Genomic DNA, 19,054 nt, shown 5'->3' with positions numbered 1-19,054 from the left:
TCTATGTGTGGTTTTAGTACTACAGCCATGTGAAGTGTGACTGTGGGTTCTTCAAGTAGGATATTGGGAATGTTGGCTTTATGAAACAAATATCTCACATACTCGTCCGAGACCAGTAGTGGTAATTTACTTATTGGATTTGCTGAAAAATTCAGTCCCCATCAGAACTAACCTAATCTGGAAATAATTACTACTTCCATACTCCAATTATAATATTTCAGTACAGCCCAATATATCAGTTGATTAGCATCTTGTTTACTGGAACATTTTGAGTGTTAATTTAAACATTTCTCTCTAGCATAGTGTTGTATTTGCTGGTATTTTCCATATAAAGAAATTATGCAGCCATGTGAGTGTATTTAGTGTATTCTGAAGTGTTCAGATGTACCATTGCTAGAGGAACGGACAGTGTTACTGACACTTTGTGAGGCAGAAATGTAGTTACTGAGTATTTTGAAAGAGAAAATTTACCTATCCAATTTATTAGAGGCTTCAAAAATATTTTTAAACAAACAGAAGAAATTGTCACTAAACTCAGTGAGCTATTGCAAATCAACTTTCTGGGAACTATTTTCTTCATTTGAAGTTATCATGGGAGGTAAGATAAGTACAGGAATGGGAACCATGCCTCAGTGCAGTAGATCATAGTGACTTTGTGTTGCAAGACAAAATATTATTCTCCTGGTAACTTTGGGGATTGATGTTACATTTGATAAAAAGAAAATAATTGTGCAGTAGGAAGGAGAAGAATAGACTCTTTTGTGTTACATTATTTTCTTGAATGACGAAGAATAGGTATTTAATGGTAAGTCTAAATTGTGCCCTTTTAAAGACAATTTTAGCATTACTGATGCTCTCTGAAAAATTTGAAGCGAATCAGCATTGCGGTACCCAAGAAGTAAAGGAAAACAAAGAAAGAAGCATAAAACTTTATCCAGTGTGTTTCCAATTAATAAGTATTCAAAATTACTGTACTCAGATCTTTTAGAGCAAGTCTGTGTTATAGTCATCTTTCTATTACTAGTGCGGAATAATTATGTTAACAATTTATGTACTAAATCTATGTGATTTCCCTAAAACCTGGGATAATGACTTTTCTAATGGTATAAATATTATTAAATGTATAGACATAAAAATTGTTCCAGCCAGGCACACGATGATATTCGTAATCACTGTAACTGGTTAGACTGAAGCAGCAGAGGCTGCAGTTTCCTACCGCGGACTCTGGGCGCCGCTGTTGGCCAGGGTGGAGAGCTTGGCAGGGCGATCGCCTCGCGCAGCCGCAGCTCACTTTCCTCGTCTCAGATTCGCTAGGGCGAGCCTTTCCACCGCCTCCTCCTCTGGAAAAGAAGCAGCCCTGACCCCCACGCAGGAGCTAAAGCCTGTTCGGAGCTCCGGACATCGGCAACACAGAGATTACTTGTCATCCGGCGTCTTCAGGCCGGTGAGCAAGCTGAGGGGAGCCAGAGAGGGATGGGGAGCGGCGCTGGGGACAGGGGCCGGGCTGAGCGGCGGCCAGTGCTCTTTCCCCTCCTGCTGTCTTTGTTCTGCCCGGCGCTCTCTGAGCCGATCCGCTACAGGATTCCCGAGGAAATGCCCGAGGGCTCGGTGGTGGGGAACCTCGCCAAAGACCTGGGACTCAGTGTCCGCGAGTTACCGACTCGAAAGCTGCGCGTCAGTTCAGAGAAGCCTTACTTCACTGTGAGCGCAGAGCGCGGGCAGTTACTTGTGAGCGGCAGGCTGGACCGGGAGCAGATATGCGGGAAGAAGCCAGTCTGTGCCCTGGAATTTGAGGCTGTTGCTGAAAATCCATTAAACTTCTACCACGTGAACGTGGAGATCGAGGATATTAATGATCACACCCCCAAATTCATGCAAAATCCCTTTGAGCTGCAAATAAGTGAGTCCACAAAGCCTGAGGCACGATTTATCTTAGGATCTGCCCACGATGCAGATATTGGTACCAACTCACTGCAGAATTACCAGCTCAGTCCCAATGATCACTTCTTACTCGTGAATAAGGAGAAATTAGATGGTAGTAAATACCCTGAGCTAGTACTGAAGATGCCTTTAGACCGGGAGGAGCAGAAGTCCTACCACTTGACGTTGACCGCCTTAGACAGCGGGGACCCACCCCTAAGCAGCACTACACAGATACGAGTCCTAGTGACTGATGCCAATGATAACCCTCCGGTGTTCAGCCAAGAACTATACAGGACAAGTCTGCCGGAAAACGTGTTCCCAGGCACCACTGCGATTCAAGTGATGGCCACCGACCAGGATGAAGGTGTCAATGCAGAGATCACCTTCTCTTTCCCTGAAGCAGGCCAGATAACCCAGTTTGACCTGAATTCTACTACTGGGGAAATTATTACTCGAAACACATTAGATTTTGAGGAAGTCAAAGAGTATTCCATAGTTTTGGAAGCAAGGGATGGTGGCGGAATGATTGCCCAATGTACTGTGGAGATAGAAGTCCTAGATGTAAATGATAATATCCCAGAAGTGATATTCCAGTCTCTACCAGATCTTATTATGGAGGATGTCAGGCTGGGAACATACATAGCTTTACTTAAAATCCATGACAAGGATTCTGGACACAATGGAGAGGTCACTTGTAAATTAGAAGGTGATGTTCCGTTTAAATTGCTAACTTCTTCAAGAAACACGTATAAATTGGTGACAGATGGAGTTCTAGACCGTGAACAGATCCCTGAATACAAGGTTACCATCACAGCCACCGACAGGGGCAAACCGCCCCTCTCCTCCAGCACCACCCTCACCCTGCACATCGGGGACGTCAACGACAACGCTCCGGTTTTCCAACAGTCCACCTACCTGACCCACGTGCCAGAAAACAATCCACCCGGGGCCTCCATAGCGCAGGTCAGCGCCTCCGACCCCGACCTGGGACCCAACGGCCACGTCTCCTACTCCATCGTGGCCAGCGACCTGGAGCCGCGGGCGCTGTCGTCCTACGTGTCCGTGAACGCGCAGAGCGGGGTGGTGTTCGCGCAGCGCGCCTTCGACCACGAGCAGCTGCGCGCCGTCGAGCTGACGCTGCAGGCTCGCGACCAGGGCTCGCCCGCGCTCGGCGCCAACGTCAGCCTGCGCGTGTTGGTGGACGACCGCAACGACAACGCGCCAAGGGTGCTGTACCCGGCGCTGGGGCCCGACGGCTCCGCGCTCTTCGACACGGTGCCGCGCGCCGCGCAGCCCGGCTACCTGGTCACCAAGGTGGTGGCGGTGGACGCGGACTCGGGACACAACGCCTGGCTGTCGTACCACGTGCTGCAGGCCAGCGAGCCGGGCCTGTTCAGCCTGGGGCTGCGCACGGGCGAGGTGCGCACGGCGCGTGCTTTGGGCGACAGGGACGCGGCGCGCCAGCGCCTGCTGGTCGCGGTGCGCGACGGGGGGACAGCCGCCCCTCTCGGCCACCGCCACGCTGCTCCTGGTCTTCGCTGACAGCCTCCAAGAGGCCCTGCCGGACCTCAGCGAACGCCCAGCGCCGTCCGACCCCCAGGCTGAGCTGCAGTTTTACCTGGTGGTGGCCTTGGCCTTGATCTCCGTGCTCTTCCTCCTGGCCGTGATTCTGGCGGTTGCGCTGCGCCTGCGACGCTCCTCCAGCCTCAGCACCTGGAGCTGCTTTCAGCCCGGTCTCTGCACTAAGACTGGACCGGTGGTTCCCCCCATCTACAGTGAAGGGACTCTACCTTATTCCTACAATCTGTGCGTTGCCCAAGCTGGAAAGACAGAGTTTAATTTTCTAAAATGTAAGGAGCAGTTGAGTTCAGGACAAGATATACTTTGTGGTGATTCATCTGGGGCCTTATTTCCACTTTGTAATTCCAATGAGTCCACTTCCCAACAGGTGAGTTTCCTTTAAGCATAACCTGCTTCTTATGGTTTACTCAGTTCTCCATACTCTCAGGAAAGCATACAATTTTCAAATCTAAAAGTTGTCTTAAGAAAGTTGTAGCCAGTCAAAAAGTTGTCATATCATTCTTCAAGGAAGATTGAAATTGGAGCAATTATGTGTCTTTCAGGGATGTCTTACCACGCTCAGATTTAGGAAACAGTGAGGATGTGGTTTTGTCTGCAGAGGGAAACCTAGGCAATTCTATAGGCTCTCTCATAAAAGCTTACAAGAGTTTTCCCTAAATTTTTCTTCCTATCGCTTGATAATTTTTTTCCAGCTTGTACATGCTGTAAATGTAAAAGTAGGCAGTCATTTAAGTAAGCCTTTAGAGCAAAAATGAGCTAAAATTAGTTATTTTTTAATGAATTTAACTGTTATGGTTTCCATACTAATCTGATGTTTTGCATCTTATGTTTACTTCCCTTTTGTTTCTAAAGCACCTAGAATAATATATCTTAACCTGAATTTTTATGTGGATGGGCCCATTGTAACTCTGTGCAAAACACTGTGTGTATGTGTGTGTGTGTTTGTGTGTAAAATCCATTGACTTAGCAGTAGGTCCATTATGCTCATTGGAAGATAAAAGTATGTTCTCCCTACTTGCAGCACAGGTTTTTCAGGCTTAATTTGTATTGAAGCTTATTCTATAGACTCTTTCATCAACCAAGAGTGTTTTAAACTGTGTGAGGGGAGTGGTTTGCAACCTTAAACTAATATAGCTAGAAGTCTTCTAGTTATTCTACCATTTCTAGGAGAAAAAGAGTTGAATTTCTCAAGCCCTAGACAAAATTGCTAACCCGATATGTAAACAAGTATATATACACAATAATACATTGTTTCAGCCTTTTGCTAGATTTCCCTTAGCAAATGCTTCAGTTAATGCTCACTTTACATACTGATGAAGAGACATTTGTTTGTATTGGCATTTTTTGATGCCTTGGTGATAATTATATGTTCATTTTTTTGTGGTTCATTTGATCAAAGTACTCATGGAGGTAAAAGTAGCTTTAGACATATGTCTACCTTAAGAATTTAATTGAGCCTCTCATTGGTGGAAGAATGGATTGGAGATTTCATTTTAAATTCATTTTTTACCTTTAAAGTGTCTTTTAATAGAAAAAGTATAAATAATAAAATAGGAAAACAGTAGAATCTCTGATAAAACTTGAAAGTAAAAGAACTTACCCTGTTAAGATTTTATAATATTAATCTGAAACATTATCAATGTGTAATTTCTAAAGGAAACATTATTGATGTGACCTTTAAATAAAAATTAAAAAGCAAAAAACCTGTAGATATCTTACTATAATGATGAATCAGTTTAAACAAATAAAACAACTTCTGAGTCAATCATCTTTAATTAGTCTATTTTAGTCTAAGAGTGAATTAATTGCCAGCAATGACTGGAGTTTTTAGTTATTTAAAGACATTTATAACAAGCTTAGAGCATAATAAATAAAATTTAATAATTAGTTTTTAAAAGAGTAAATGTCTTCCAGAAGCGTAATTTAATGTAATGCTAACCCACAAATCTAATCATTTTATAATACTTTGTGAAACTTTAACCTTCATCCCATGCCTCTTGGCAATTACTTTTAAAGTATGAATTCAGGGACAAATCAAATAAATGCAAAACAAATTGTAAAAAGCAAGTAGTATTTTTTTTTCTCGGTAATCTAGCAAATAGTATCACAGATCTAAGTGGGTGCAGTAACTGTTTAGGGCTCTAAGCGCCGCTGTTCACCTAATTTGGAGATAAATGTAACGAAACGCCATCCGGATATTCAGGGCTGCCACCTCACAAAACCCTGCCGATCCCACAAATCAACCGCTGGGCTGCAGCGAACTCCGTCCTAAATTTGGGACATTCCAGCTTTCCATAGGATGATTTCCGCAGCTGCAGCACGAAGGTAAACAAGACACATGTGCCCAATGAAGATTCTGAGTGGATTCCATAGAGAAAGAACAATGGCCGCTCCAAAGAATTACGGAGGACGCGGCGAGCTGGTCCTGCTCTGCGCGCTCCTGGGCGCGCTGTGGGAGATCGGGATGGGACAGATTCACTACTCCGTGCCAGAAGAGAGCGACAAAGGATCCTTCGTGGGCAACATCTCCAAGGACCTGGGGTTGGAGTCACAAGAGCTGGCAAAGCACGGAGTCCGCATCATCTCCAGAGGTAGGTCACAGCTTTTTGCTCTAAACCAGAGAAGTGGCAGCTTGGTCACCGCGGATAGGATAGACAGGGAGGAGCTCTGCGCCCAGAGCCCTCGGTGTCTTGTAAATGTCAATATCCTGGCTGAGGATAGAGGAAGACTTTTTGGGATAGAAATAGAAATCACTGATATCAATGATAATAACCCGAAATTCCAAGATGAAAGTCTGGAAGTAAAAATTAATGAAATCGCTGTGCCTGGCACACGTTATCCACTCCCAGAGGCCTTTGACCCAGATGTGGGCTTGAATTCCCTGCAGAGCTACCAGCTCAGCCCCAATCACCACTTCTCCCTGGACGTGCGAACTGCAGACGACGGAACTATAAACCCTGAGTTGGTGCTAGAGCGCGCCCTGGACCGCGAGGAAGAGGCTGCTCACCAGCTGGTGCTCATCGCCTCTGATGGCGGCGAACCTCGTCGCTCCAGCACAGTGCACATCAAAGTGACAGTGTTGGATGTGAATGACAATGCCCCGGTGTTTGCTCAACCGATTTACCGAGTGACAGTCCCAGAGAACGTGCCCCCTGGCACCCTACTGCTTACTGTAAGAGCTAGTGACCTGGATGAGGGAGCCAATGGGGAAGTGGCATATAAATTCTGGAAAATCAGTGAAAAACAATCTCCATTATTCCAGCTCAATGAAAACACGGGAGAAATATCAACAGCAAAGAGTCTAGATTATGAAGAATGTGCATTTTATGAAATGGAAATACAAGCTGAAGATGGTGGGGGGTTGAAGGCAAGGACCAAAGTGCTCATTTCGGTGGAAGATATAAATGACAATAGACCTGAAGTGGTTGTTACATCTTTGTTTAGCCCAGTCTTGGAAAATACTCTTCCTGGAACAGTAATTGCCTTCTTGAATGTGCATGACCGAGACTCTGGGAAGAATGGTCAAGTTGTCTGTTACATACATGATAATTTACCTTTTCAATTAGAAAAGTCAATAGATAATTATTATAGATTAGTGACATGGAAATACTTGGACCGAGAAAAGATCTCCATGTACAATATCACAGTGATGGCCTCAGATCTAGGAACCCCACCTCTATCTACTGAAACTCATATCACACTACATGTGGCAGACACCAACGACAATCCACCCACTTTCTCTCATGCCTCCTACTCAGCCTATATCCTGGAAAACAACCCCAGAGGAGCTTCCATCTTCTCTGTGACTGCCCACGACCCTGACAGTGGCCAGAACGCCCAGGTCACTTATTCTCTGATGGAGGACACCATCATGGGGGCACCTCTCTCCTCTTATATCTCGATCAACTCTGACACCGGTGTACTGTATGCGCTGCGTTCCTTCGACTATGAGCAGATCCGAGACTTACAGGTACTGGTGATTGCCAGGGACAATGGGGACCCTCCACTCAGTAGCAATGTATCACTAAGTCTGTTCATTCTGGACCAGAATGACAACATGCCTGAAATTCTGTACCCCTCGCTCCCCACCGATGGTTCCACTGGGGTGGAGCTAGCACCCCGATCCGCAGAGCCTGGCTACCTGGTGACCAAGGTCGTGGCAGTGGACAGAGACTCAGGCCAGAACGCCTGGCTGTCCTACCGCCTGCTCAAGGCCAGCGAGCCAGGGCTCTTCGTGGTGGGGCTGCACACGGGCGAGGTGCGCACTGCGCGCGCCCTGCTGGACAGAGACGCGCTCAAGCAGAGCCTGGTGGTGGTGGTCCAGGACCACGGACAGCCTCCCCTCTCAGCCACAGTCATGCTCACGGTGGCCGTGGCTGACAGCATCCCAGATGTCTTAGCTGACCTAGGCAACATCAAGAACCCCACAACCTCTGATGATTCAGACCTCACATTGTACCTGGTGGTGGCCGTGGCCATTGTCTCCTGTGTCTTCCTTGCCTTTGTGGTTGTGCTACTGGCTCTCAGACTATGGAGATGGCACAAGTCTAGTCTGCTCCAGCCTTCAGGAAGAAAGTTGGTGGGCCTGCCAGCCTCAAGTTTTGTGGGTGTGGAAGGAGTACAGGCTTTCCTGCAGACCTATTCCCATGAGGTCTCTCTCACTGCAGACTCAGGGAAGAGTCACCTTATCTTCCCACAGCCCAATTATGCAGACACACTCATAAGCCAGGAGAGCTGTGAAAAACCTGATTCTTTGTTGACATCCATAGATTTTCATGAAGGTAAGGATGAGGCTGCTTCTGTTCAGGTGAGTTCAGTTTTTTGTTTACATTTATTTCTGAGGAATTAAAAACATAAATTTATGTGTTTTGAAGCACATACTGTGAAGAAAGTTTAAAATATTTTTAAAGTATACCACAAAATTTGGGGGTTATCTTAGTGGTGATATTATAAAATTGAGCTCTAATTATCATGGTTTGCTTCATTTGCTTTCCAAAAGATTGGACACAACTGTTTAAATATGAACTCTCAACCTTTTAAAGCCTTCCATATTTTACTATATCACTTAATCATTCATTGACTTAAGAAGTAGTTGCCCAACCACAGAAAGTAAGTTTGTTTTATATATAGGAATATATATGTTCCTATATTAAAACTATGGGGAAATTATTGAGACTCCTAAATCCCTGGATTATCTTAGTAGAAATAAAATACATCACAGAACTTTTAGCATTGTGTTTAGGGTCTGAGCCTAAAACTAAGCTCTGAAAGATTCCTTCACTTAAAACCTCTTTTCTGATCCCCATGTACACATTAGTACCCTTCAAAACTTTTATGCTTCTTATATTTCAAAATGTAAACATATTTTTTATTTTAAAAAATATTTTATTTATTTTTAGAGAAGGGAAGGGAGGGAGAAAGAGAGAAAAACATCAATGTGTGGTTGCATCTTGTGCACCCCCTACTGGGAACCTGGCCTGCAACCCAGGCAAGTGCCCTACACTGGTAATCAAACCAGGGACCCTTTGGTTCACAGGGCAGCACTCACTCCACTGAGCCACACCAACTAGGGCTCAAAATGTAAACATATTTTCAATGGTGGATTGTGGTGGTAGGTTTGACTGGTCTCTAAATGTTGAGTGTGTGTGTCAGTGGTCACTCAGGCTCATAAAAATAGAGACATGGAATCTAAAGTCTAAAATAGCCATTGCCCCTTCCCCAAAAACAAACCAACAAAATCAGATTTGAAATAAAATGTAATTTTAAACTGTTAAAATAGACTTTTGTAAAATGCAGAAGACCATGTTTCAGTAGAATTCCAATGAGCTGTTTTGATGGTGCAGTTATGTGAAATGTGCTGAGTGCTACAGTAAGAGAGTTTGAGAATGTAGGTTTAAAGAATAGAAATTTCATGTATACAAATTCTAAACAAGGTAATCAGTTCAGCTAAATATGATCCTGTCTGAACAATGTGTGTGTATTTTGCATGTCATGTTATAGCATTTTAATGAAGCTAACCTCTGATTTGTCATCAGGTGAAAGTAGAAAATACAATAATTCATTTGTTAGTAATATAGAAGGCATTTGCCAAGGATGGTACAGTGAGCCCTCCTATTTTGCATATACAGTGGGTGGGAGTTAACTTTCTATTTTCTGTAATGTTTGGGTGCACAGTCATTTAGGGGAAGAGCTGTATTATTGACACTTTGCAATTTTAAAAAGTATGTGGAAAGTTGCCTTAATAAAAAATAAAATCCTTACTCTTGGTCAAAATGTTCATTAACTTTCAAAAAATTGAAATGAAGTAAAGTGATTAGAAAAAATGTCTCTATATTCAGTAAATTTATTTAAAAATACTTATCATGAGCTCAATTGCTCCAGTTTCAAAGTCATTACTTCAGTATATCATAGGTACATAAATACGAAAGTAATGCAGCATATTGGAATATCCCTTTGTGAGTTTATATTGAAGAATAGATAAACACTTCTCTGGTAACTTTTAAGAATGAACTTACATACTATATTGGGTAGAACATAAGCCAAGTAATTTTGAGATGGGAAGAAGAGAGTAAATCGTGCCTTGGCAATATCATAAGGATAGTTTTTACTGAACAAATACTTCCTGAGGAGTCAGGAGAGTAATAAGAAATTATTTCTTATAAAGAGAGTATTGATATTATCAGAAGGAGGAGATGTTTGAGGATTGGCACAAAATTGTAAAACTTTACCAGTAATTTTAACAGTATTGATGTTCTCTTAATATATGTGATGTGAAATAACATAAATTATGTAGAAATGTTGGGGCAAAACATAGGAATCAATAAAAGAAAGTAGGAAATTATTTCACATGTCATAACTAATAAAGATGAATTTGTGAAATCAGCAGATGATAAACTCTGAGGGCAATAGCTGTGACTTGCCCATTGTTATATTGCCACTAATGAGGGCAGAACTTAGCACAAGGCGAGAGTTCAGTGTAGGTTGGTACAATGGCGAAATGAATGCACCAATACGGGCTAGGGGAAAAGTGGGTTTACAGCTGTGAGTACGTGAAGCACAGAGTTTATTCTTGTATCATTATCTCTTACGTATCGTATATTTTCCATATGGGCAAATGTAAATCTACTTTTGCTCCACACTGTATGTGTAGCTTTGTATAAAAACCCAACATGACATGCCTAATAATTTGAAAACTGGGGAAAAGATACCTTAAAGAAGACTTTCTGATGTAAGATGTAAATATGTTAACAAAAAACATGGCTTGTTCAGTCAAACACACGATGATATTCGTAATCACTGTAACTGGTTAGACTGAAGCAGCAGAGGCTGCAGTTTCCTACCGCGGACTCTGGGCGCCGCTGTTGGCCAGGGTGGAGAGCTTGGCAGGGCGATCGCCTCGCGCAGCCGCAGCTCACTTTCCTCGTCTCAGATTCGCTAGGGCGAGCCTTTCCACCGCCTCCTCCTCTGGAAAAGAAGCAGCCCTGACCCCCACGCAGGAGCTAAAGCCTGTTCGGAGCTCCGGACATCGGCAACACAGAGATTACTTGTCATCCGGCGTCTTCAGGCCGGTGAGCAAGCTGAGGGGAGCCAGAGAGGGATGGGGAGCGGCGCTGGGGACAGGGGCCGGGCTGAGCGGCGGCCAGTGCTCTTTCCCCTCCTGCTGTCTTTGTTCTGCCCGGCGCTCTCTGAGCCGATCCGCTACAGGATTCCCGAGGAAATGCCCGAGGGCTCGGTGGTGGGGAACCTCGCCAAAGACCTGGGACTCAGTGTCCGCGAGTTACCGACTCGAAAGCTGCGCGTCAGTTCAGAGAAGCCTTACTTCACTGTGAGCGCAGAGCGCGGGCAGTTACTTGTGAGCGGCAGGCTGGACCGGGAGCAGATATGCGGGAAGAAGCCAGTCTGTGCCCTGGAATTTGAGGCTGTTGCTGAAAATCCATTAAACTTCTACCACGTGAACGTGGAGATCGAGGATATTAATGATCACACCCCCAAATTCATGCAAAATCCCTTTGAGCTGCAAATAAGTGAGTCCACATTGCCAGGCACGCGATTTATATTAGAAGTAGCAGAAGATGGAGACATTGGCTTAAACTCTTTGCAGAATTATAAACTCTCTCTCAGCTCCAGTTTCTCATTGATAAATAAGGAGAAACAAGATGGTAGTAAATACCCAGAACTGAAATTAGAGAAACCTTTAGACCGGGAACAACAAAGTTATCATCGGTTAGTTCTTACTGCCTTGGACAGCGGAGACCCACCTCTAAGTGGCACCACAGAGCTCCGGATCCAGGTCACTGATGCCAATGATAACCCCCCTGTGTTCAGCCAGGACATATACAGAGTCAGTCTTCCAGAAAACGTGCCTCCTGGCACCTCTGTGCTGCGAGTGTCAGCCACCGACCTGGACGAGGGTGTCAACTCAGAAATAACTTATTCCTTCTACAGGACTGGGCAAGTTTTCCATCTGAATTCAAGGAGTGGGGAAATTACCACTTTAAGTACGCTGGATTTTGAAGAAATCAAAGAATATTCTATAGTAGTGGAAGGAAGGGATGGTGGAGGACTGGCTGCACAATGTACAGTTGAAATTAACATTCAAGATGAAAATGACAACATTCCAGAAATTACATTCCATTCTCTAGTAGAAATGATTCTGGAAAACGCCGTGCCAGGAACACTAATTGCATTGATCAAAATATATGACCAAGATTCTGGGGAAAATGGGGAGGTTAATTGTAGATTAGAGGGTGAATCCCCTTTTCAGATAATCTCTTTGTCCAAAAGTTCGCATAAGTTGATAACAGACGGAACCCTCGATCGGGAGCAGACCCCTGAGTACAACGTCACCATCACAGCCACCGACAGGGGCAAACCGCCCCTCTCCTCCAGCACCACCCTCACCCTGCACATCGGGGACGTCAACGACAACGCTCCGGTTTTCCAACAGTCCGCCTACCTGACCCACGTGCCAGAAAACAATCCACCCGGGGCCTCCATAGCGCAGGTCAGCGCCTCCGACCCCGACCTGGGACCCAACGGCCACGTCTCCTACTCCATCGTGGCCAGCGACCTGGAGCCGCGGGCGCTGTCGTCCTACGTGTCCGTGAACGCGCAGAGCGGGGTGGTGTTCGCGCAGCGCGCCTTCGACCACGAGCAGCTGCGCGCCTTCGAGCTGACGCTGCAGGCTCGCGACCAGGGCTCGCCCGCGCTCGGCGCCAACGTCAGCCTGCGCGTGTTGGTGGACGACCGCAACGACAACGCGCCAAGGGTGCTGTACCCGGCGCTGGGGCCCGACGGCTCCGCGCTCTTCGACACGGTGCCGCGCGCCGCGCAGCCCGGCTACCTGGTCACCAAGGTGGTGGCGGTGGACGCGGACTCGGGACACAACGCCTGGCTGTCGTACCACGTGCTGCAGGCCAGCGAGCCGGGCCTGTTCAGCCTGGGGCTGCGCACGGGCGAGGTGCGCACGGCGCGTGCTTTGGGCGACAGGGACGCGGCGCGCCAGCGCCTGCTGGTCGCGGTGCGCGACGGGGGACAGCCGCCCCTCTCGGCCACCGCCACGCTGCTCCTGGTCTTCGCTGACAGCCTCCAAGAGGCCCTGCCGGACCTCAGCGAACGCCCAGCGCCGTCCGACCCCCAGGCTGAGCTGCAGTTTTACCTGGTGGTGGCCTTGGCCTTGATCTCCGTGCTCTTCCTCCTGGCCGTGATTCTGGCGGTTGCGCTGCGCCTGCGACGCTCCTCCAGCCTCAGCACCTGGAGCTGCTTTCAGCCCGGTCTCTGCACTAAGACTGGACCGGTGGTTCCCCCCATCTACAGTGAAGGGACTCTACCTTATTCCTACAATCTGTGCGTTGCCCAAGCTGGAAAGACAGAGTTTAATTTTCTAAAATGTAAGGAGCAGTTGAGTTCAGGACAAGATATACTTTGTGGTGATTCATCTGGGGCCTTATTTCCGCTTTGTAATTCCAATGAGTCGACATCCCATCCTGAAACACTAACAGCGGTGAGTTTTATCTAAGTGTCTAGTCCTTTTCATCATCTACCTAATTTTCCATGTTTGTATAAAAATATATTTTCAAATCTAGTGAATTGACTAAGGGTATTATAGCCTGACAGAAAGCTGTACTTCCATTCTTCAAGGGAAGTGGTGAATTGAAAGTACTTATGTGCAGCAAAACAGAGTTACCTTACCAAAGTTTGGAAATACAAAATAGAATGTCCTCTTTTTTCACAGCGAAAGTACTCTACCAATTTTTTTAATCCTCCTCTGAGCATTTGTTTCTTGATTATAGAGGAGGGAGGGAGGGTGGGTGGGGAGGGAGGGAGGGGGAGAGAGAGAGAGAGACAGAGAGAGAGAGAGAGAGAGAGAGAGAGAGAGAGAGAGAGAGACACCAATGTAAAAGAAAGACAGTTGGTTGAGTCTCTCCTATGGGGGTAGGGGTGGCAGGGGGATTGAAGCAACATAGGTATATGATGTACCCTGACCAAGGATGGAACCTGCAACCTTTTGATGTATGGACAAGGCTCCAATCAGCTGAGCCATCTAGCCAGGGCAATTTTGTACTAATTTCTTACCCTTTTTTCAGAGCTATTGAAATTTACTCACTAATTATCTCATTACTTATTTAACATGTTAAATTTTTTATTGTACATAAACATTAAATTTAAAGTAAGCAATCATTTAAATCATCCTTGAGCAAAGAAAATACTATATTTTTCTTCACTGATTTCACTGGTACCATTTCTGTCCATTTTTTACGTTTATTCCTCATGCCTAATGCCTTATATACACCTACTTATGATTCTTTGGATCCCTTAAAGTGGTAGGAAAAATAACCTGCATGTGTTGTGTGTGTATATGTGAGAGTGAGACTCAGTGAATTCACCAGAAGATCCAAATCATTGTCTAAGCTCCTTCAAGTTTTCTTGAATGCAAAATCTTCCTCTTCCTCTTCATAGTTATCAGAAGGAGAAACTTGATAAAAGAAAAAGGAAATGCTATTGCCTCTATCACTTACTGTCATCCTTGGCCTATATTTCTTGAAGAAGATAAAGGGGAAAGGTCACCAGACCTGTCTTGCTACCTGGGCCTTAAACATTAGTGACTAGAACTTTTCTCATCATCATTGCATCTATAGAAGGGAAGGAGAATGGTGAATTTTCCACTTTAAAGGCAAAAATTTCTAATTACATGCATACATAAATTTACCATTCAGTGAGTACCAGACATATGCTTGGTTTCTCTTAGGAATTGCCTTAGTAAATGGTGTCTTTACAAACTGCTGAAAGAAATGTCTTATAATGGCACTTACTTTTTACTTTCTAGTGGTAATAATTTGTCTATGTCTTGTGTTCTTTTCCCCAAATTATTATGTAAGTATCCATAACTCTTAGAATAAGTTTAAGACTACTTTAAAACTGCATAATTTTTTGATGGAAGGATTGAATGAAAACCTGCTTTTCAGTGTGTTTATCTGAATCTTCCAAATGTATTATGTATTCACATAGAACACTTAAAAAAATTAAGTAACTTAAGTTTTACAATCACAAATGTGTAAAATTTAAAAACCAATGCTTTTTAAATTTAGCAATAGTAGGTGAGAAAGTCTATCACTATTGCTTAATTTAAATTATTTTTGTAAATAAAATTTTAAGGAAACCTTATTCAAAAAATTTTACTATCAAAGTAGTTAACCTTACAAAATAACTTGAAAGTGAAAAATCTATCCATATATATTCACTCAGTATAAATTATGTAAGATACATATGTGTCTAAAGTTAAAAATAGAAAGCCCAATTCTACCCAGAAGTAGAGTAAGTAAATTTTATGTTAAGAAAAATGGCAACTTAATAATATACTTAATAGAAACTTAATTACATTTCATTTCCAACTAAAATATCCACAAAGATGATTGCTTTTGAAATATAAATATAAGAAACAGAGAAACCTAAAAATCATAATTAGAAGAGGGTAGTGTTTTCTCTCAGTCATCTCTGATAAATACTGGATTGCGTATCTCAATGAGTGTAGTAACAGTTTAAGACTCTGAGCGTCGCTATTCACCAACTCTAAGAAAAGCTCAAACAGCGCTCCATCTGGATATTATAATCTGCAACTACACAAAGCCCGGCGGATCCCTCAAACCGACTCCGGAACTGCAACAAAATCAGACTCTTAATTCGGGGCACTCTGGGTTTCTCCTGAGGAAAGACATCACCATAATTTGCAGGAGGAAAAAAGAACCTAAGGAGTCAGCTTGCACAGAAAGAAAGCAGTCTGAAAAAATCCGGAGTGAAGCAACAATGGCGGCTCCGATGAATAGCGCGGACCACAGGGGACTGGTCCTGCTGTGCCTTTTCCTGGGGAGATTGTGGGAGATCCGGGCCAGTCAGATCTGCTACTCCGTGCCCGAAGAGACAGTAAAAGGCTATACTGTGGGCAACATCTCCAAGGATCTGGGGCTGGAGCCCCAGGAGCTGGCGGAGCGCGGAGTCCGCATCGTCTCCAGAGGTAGGACGCAGCTTTTCGCTCTGAACCCGCGGAGTGGCAGCTTGATCACCGCGGGGAGGATAGACAGGGAGGAGCTCTGCGCCCAGAGTGCTCGATGTCTGTTTAACTTTAAAGTCCTGGTAGAAGATAGAGTGCAACTTTATGGAATAGAAATAGAAGTCACTGATGTGAACGACAATGCCCCAAAATTCCAGGCCGAAAATCTGGAAATAAAAATTAACGAAATCACTGCGGCTGGCACACGTTATCCGCTCCCAGAGGCCTTTGACCCAGATGTGGGCTTGAATTCCCTGCAGAGCTACCAGCTCAGCCCCAATCACCACTTCTCCCTGGACGTGCGAACTGCAGACGACGGAACTATGAACCCTGGGCTGGTGCTAGAGCGCGCCCTGGACCGCGAGGAAGAGGCTGCTCACCAGCTGGTGCTCATCGCCTCTGATGGCGGCGAACCTCGTCGCTCCAGCACAGTGCACATCAAAGTGACAGTGTTGGATGTGAATGACAATGCCCCGGTGTTTGCTCAACCGATTTACCGAGTGACAGTCCCAGAGAACGTGCCCCCTGGCACCCTACTGCTTACTGTAAGAGCTAGTGACCTGGATGAGGGAGCCAATGGGGAAGTGGCATATAAATTCTGGAAAATCAGTGAAAAACAATCTCCATTATTCCAGCTCAATGAAAACACGGGAGAAATATCAACAGCAAAGAGTCTAGATTATGAAGAATGTGCATTTTATGAAATGGAAATACAAGCTGAAGATGGTGGGGGGTTGAAGGCATGGACCAAAGTGCTCATTTCGGTGGAAGATATAAATGACAATAGACCTGAAGTGGTTGTTACATCTTTGTTTAGTCCAGTGAGGGAAGATGCTCCTCAAGGAACAGTAATTGTCCTTTTCAATGCTCATGACAGAGACTCTGGAAAGAATGGTCAAGTTGTTTGTACCATCCAGGAGAGCCTACCTTTTCAACTAGAAAAGTCAATAGAAGACTATTACAGATTGTTGACATCCCAAATTCTTGACCGAGAAAAAACGTCTCAATATAACATCACAGTGATCGCAACAGACAGAGGAACACCACCCCTGTCCACAGAAATTCACATCACTGTGCATGTGGTCGACATCAACGACAATCCACCCTCCTTCTCTCAAGCCTCCTTCTCAGTCTATCTCCCTGAGAACAACCTTAGAGGCACCTCCATCTTCTCTGTGACAGCCCATGACCCTGACAGCAGTGAGAATGCCCGAGTTATTTACTCCCTGGCTGAAGACACCATCCAAGAGGCACCTCTATCCTCCTATGTCTCCATCAACTCTGACACAGGAGTACTGTATGCACTTCAATCGTTTGATTATGAGCAGTTTCGGGACCTACAGATGCAGGTGACTGCCACTGATAGTGGGGAACCACCACTCAGCAGCAACGTTTCCCTGAGCATATTTGTGCTGGACCAGAATGACAATGCTCCAGAGATCCTGTACCCCTCACTCCCCACCGATGGCTCCACCGGTGTGGAGCTGGCACCCCGCTCTGCAGAACCCGGCTACCTGGTGACCAAGGTCGTGGCAGTGGACAGAGACTCAGGCCAGAACGCCTGGCTGTCCTACCGCCTGCTCAAGGCCAGCGAGCCAGGGCTCTTCGTGGTGGGGCTGCACACGGGCGAGGTGCGCACTGCGCGCGCCCTGCTGGACAGAGACGCGCTCAAGCAGAGCCTGGTGGTGGTGGTCCAGGACCACGGACAGCCTCCCCTCTCAGCCACGGTCACACTCACAGTGGCCGTGGCTGACAGCATCCCAGACGTCCTGGCCGACCTGAGCAGTCTTGAACCCTCCGCCGACCCTGACGACTCCAGCCTCACGCTCTACCTGGTGGTGGCAGTGGCTGCTGTCTCTTGTGTCTTTCTTGCCTTTGTCATCGTGTTGCTGGCACTCAGGCTGAGGCGCTGGCACATGTCACGTCTGCTCCAGGCTTCAGGAGGGGGATTGGCAGGCTTGCCCGCCTCGCACTTTGTGGGCGTGGACGGGGTGCGGGCCTTCCTGCAGACGTATTCGCACGAGGTCTCCCTGACCGCGGACTCGCGGAAGAGTCACCTGATCTTCCCGCAGCCCAACTACGCAGACACGCTCATCAGCCAGGAGAGCTGTGAGAAAAAGGATCCTTTGTGCCTTTCAGATGATTCCAGGTTTCCTATAGAAGACACCCCTTTGGTTCCAGTGAGTTGTTTTTTGTTTTTTTTTTTTTTTAATTTTTGATTACAATTGGTTTTCTCGGCAAGTGTTTGTACTTAAGGTAAGATATAATGATATTTACATATTTCTCAACATTTAAGTTTTTACTTGGCCCAATTTTTGTCCTAACATCTATCAAAGGCATTTATTAGTTACATCACTGACATAATTTTTATTTTCTCATAATGCTTAACTAGGTCAACGAAACCTTTCTTTGGGGACTGCTGTCTTGATCCAGCATTAATATGAGCTTTTTGGATGGGTTTCCTTGATTAGTTACCTAGATCACTACTAATTTTAGGGCTGGTTTTCCATTCCTGAAACTTACTGTTATCTCCAATGGCCACACTGTGGAATTCTTACTCAAAAAAGATTTCTACAGCCTATACTATTTTTGTAAGGGTAAATCAATTAGAAAGCAAATGCATTCTTCTTGGAGAAAAAAATGGATGGCCCAGGTTTACTGCTTTATCATCCATTTCCAAACCTGATTAAAGCATGTTTTATTCTTTTAATGGTGAAAATTTTAACATCTTATTCTCATGTCCTCAAGGTTTTAATTTGCTAATGCTATAAGGTCAACTCATTAATAGCTTGGAACTCTCCTTTCCTATACTTTATGCCTTCTCAAGATGTATTTCTGAGACTGAACACTCTGAGAGGACAAAACAAGGGAAATAAAAATTATTCTCCAGCTATGTTATTTATGGCTCAGTTCTTCAATCTTTGAGGCCTGAAAGAAATCTGGATATGGGAGATGATTTAGGAAAATATTCTCAGGAACTGCTAGGGAGGTTCTAAGAATACT

The 19,054-nt window shown here is 45.1% G+C and overlaps 4 protein-coding genes across 7 annotated transcripts in view; all 4 read left to right on the top strand.

The window, feature by feature from the left end:
• LOC129066597 (protocadherin gamma-C4) overlaps positions 1-19,054 on the top strand; it is a 144,482-nt gene that overhangs the window by 42,966 nt on the left and 82,462 nt on the right. The window contains exon 1 of one of the 4 annotated variants that reach the window (XM_054568290.1): positions 15,480-18,231. The exons of the other annotated variants lie outside the window; for them this stretch is intronic. Within the exon in view, the coding sequence (XP_054424265.1) occupies positions 15,808-18,231 (2,424 nt within the window). The 5' untranslated portion in view covers positions 15,480-15,807. Of the gene's footprint in view, positions 1-15,479; positions 18,232-19,054 lie in introns of those variants that run through there. 4 annotated transcript variants of the gene reach the window in all.
• Positions 1,301-3,886, top strand: LOC129066600 (protocadherin gamma-B4-like). Its single transcript, XM_054568300.1, is given in 2 exon segments — positions 1,301-3,411; positions 3,413-3,886. Coding segments are annotated over 2 exon segments (2,412 nt in total). The 5' UTR covers positions 1,301-1,473.
• LOC129066737 (protocadherin gamma-A8-like) lies at positions 5,737-8,344 on the top strand (the record flags this gene model as incomplete). Its single annotated transcript, XM_054568576.1, has 1 exon — positions 5,737-8,344. A coding segment is annotated over exon 1 (2,502 nt), but the record flags the coding sequence as incomplete, so codon positions are not given.
• On the top strand, positions 10,929-13,522 carry LOC129066736 (protocadherin gamma-B5). The gene has a single exon (XM_054568575.1). It carries the CDS (start codon positions 11,102-11,104, stop codon positions 13,520-13,522), a length of 2,421 nt encoding a protein of 806 aa, XP_054424550.1. The 5' UTR covers positions 10,929-11,101.

This window comes from Pteronotus mesoamericanus, unplaced genomic scaffold (genome assembly GCF_021234165.1).
Source record: "Pteronotus mesoamericanus isolate MK-2021 breed Mesoamerican mustached bat unplaced genomic scaffold, CSHL_Meso_final contig_2, whole genome shotgun sequence".
NCBI lineage: Eukaryota > Metazoa > Chordata > Mammalia > Chiroptera > Mormoopidae > Pteronotus > Pteronotus mesoamericanus.
The sequence above is the reverse complement of the archived record's forward strand: the minus strand, read 5'-3'. Positions and strand labels throughout refer to the sequence as shown.

Bases quoted from the DNA above. Each gene is read 5' to 3' on its own strand.
- LOC129066736 (XM_054568575.1), top strand. From the start codon at position 11,102: ATGGGGAGCGGCGCTGGGGACAGGGGCCGGGCTGAGCGGCGGCCAGTG.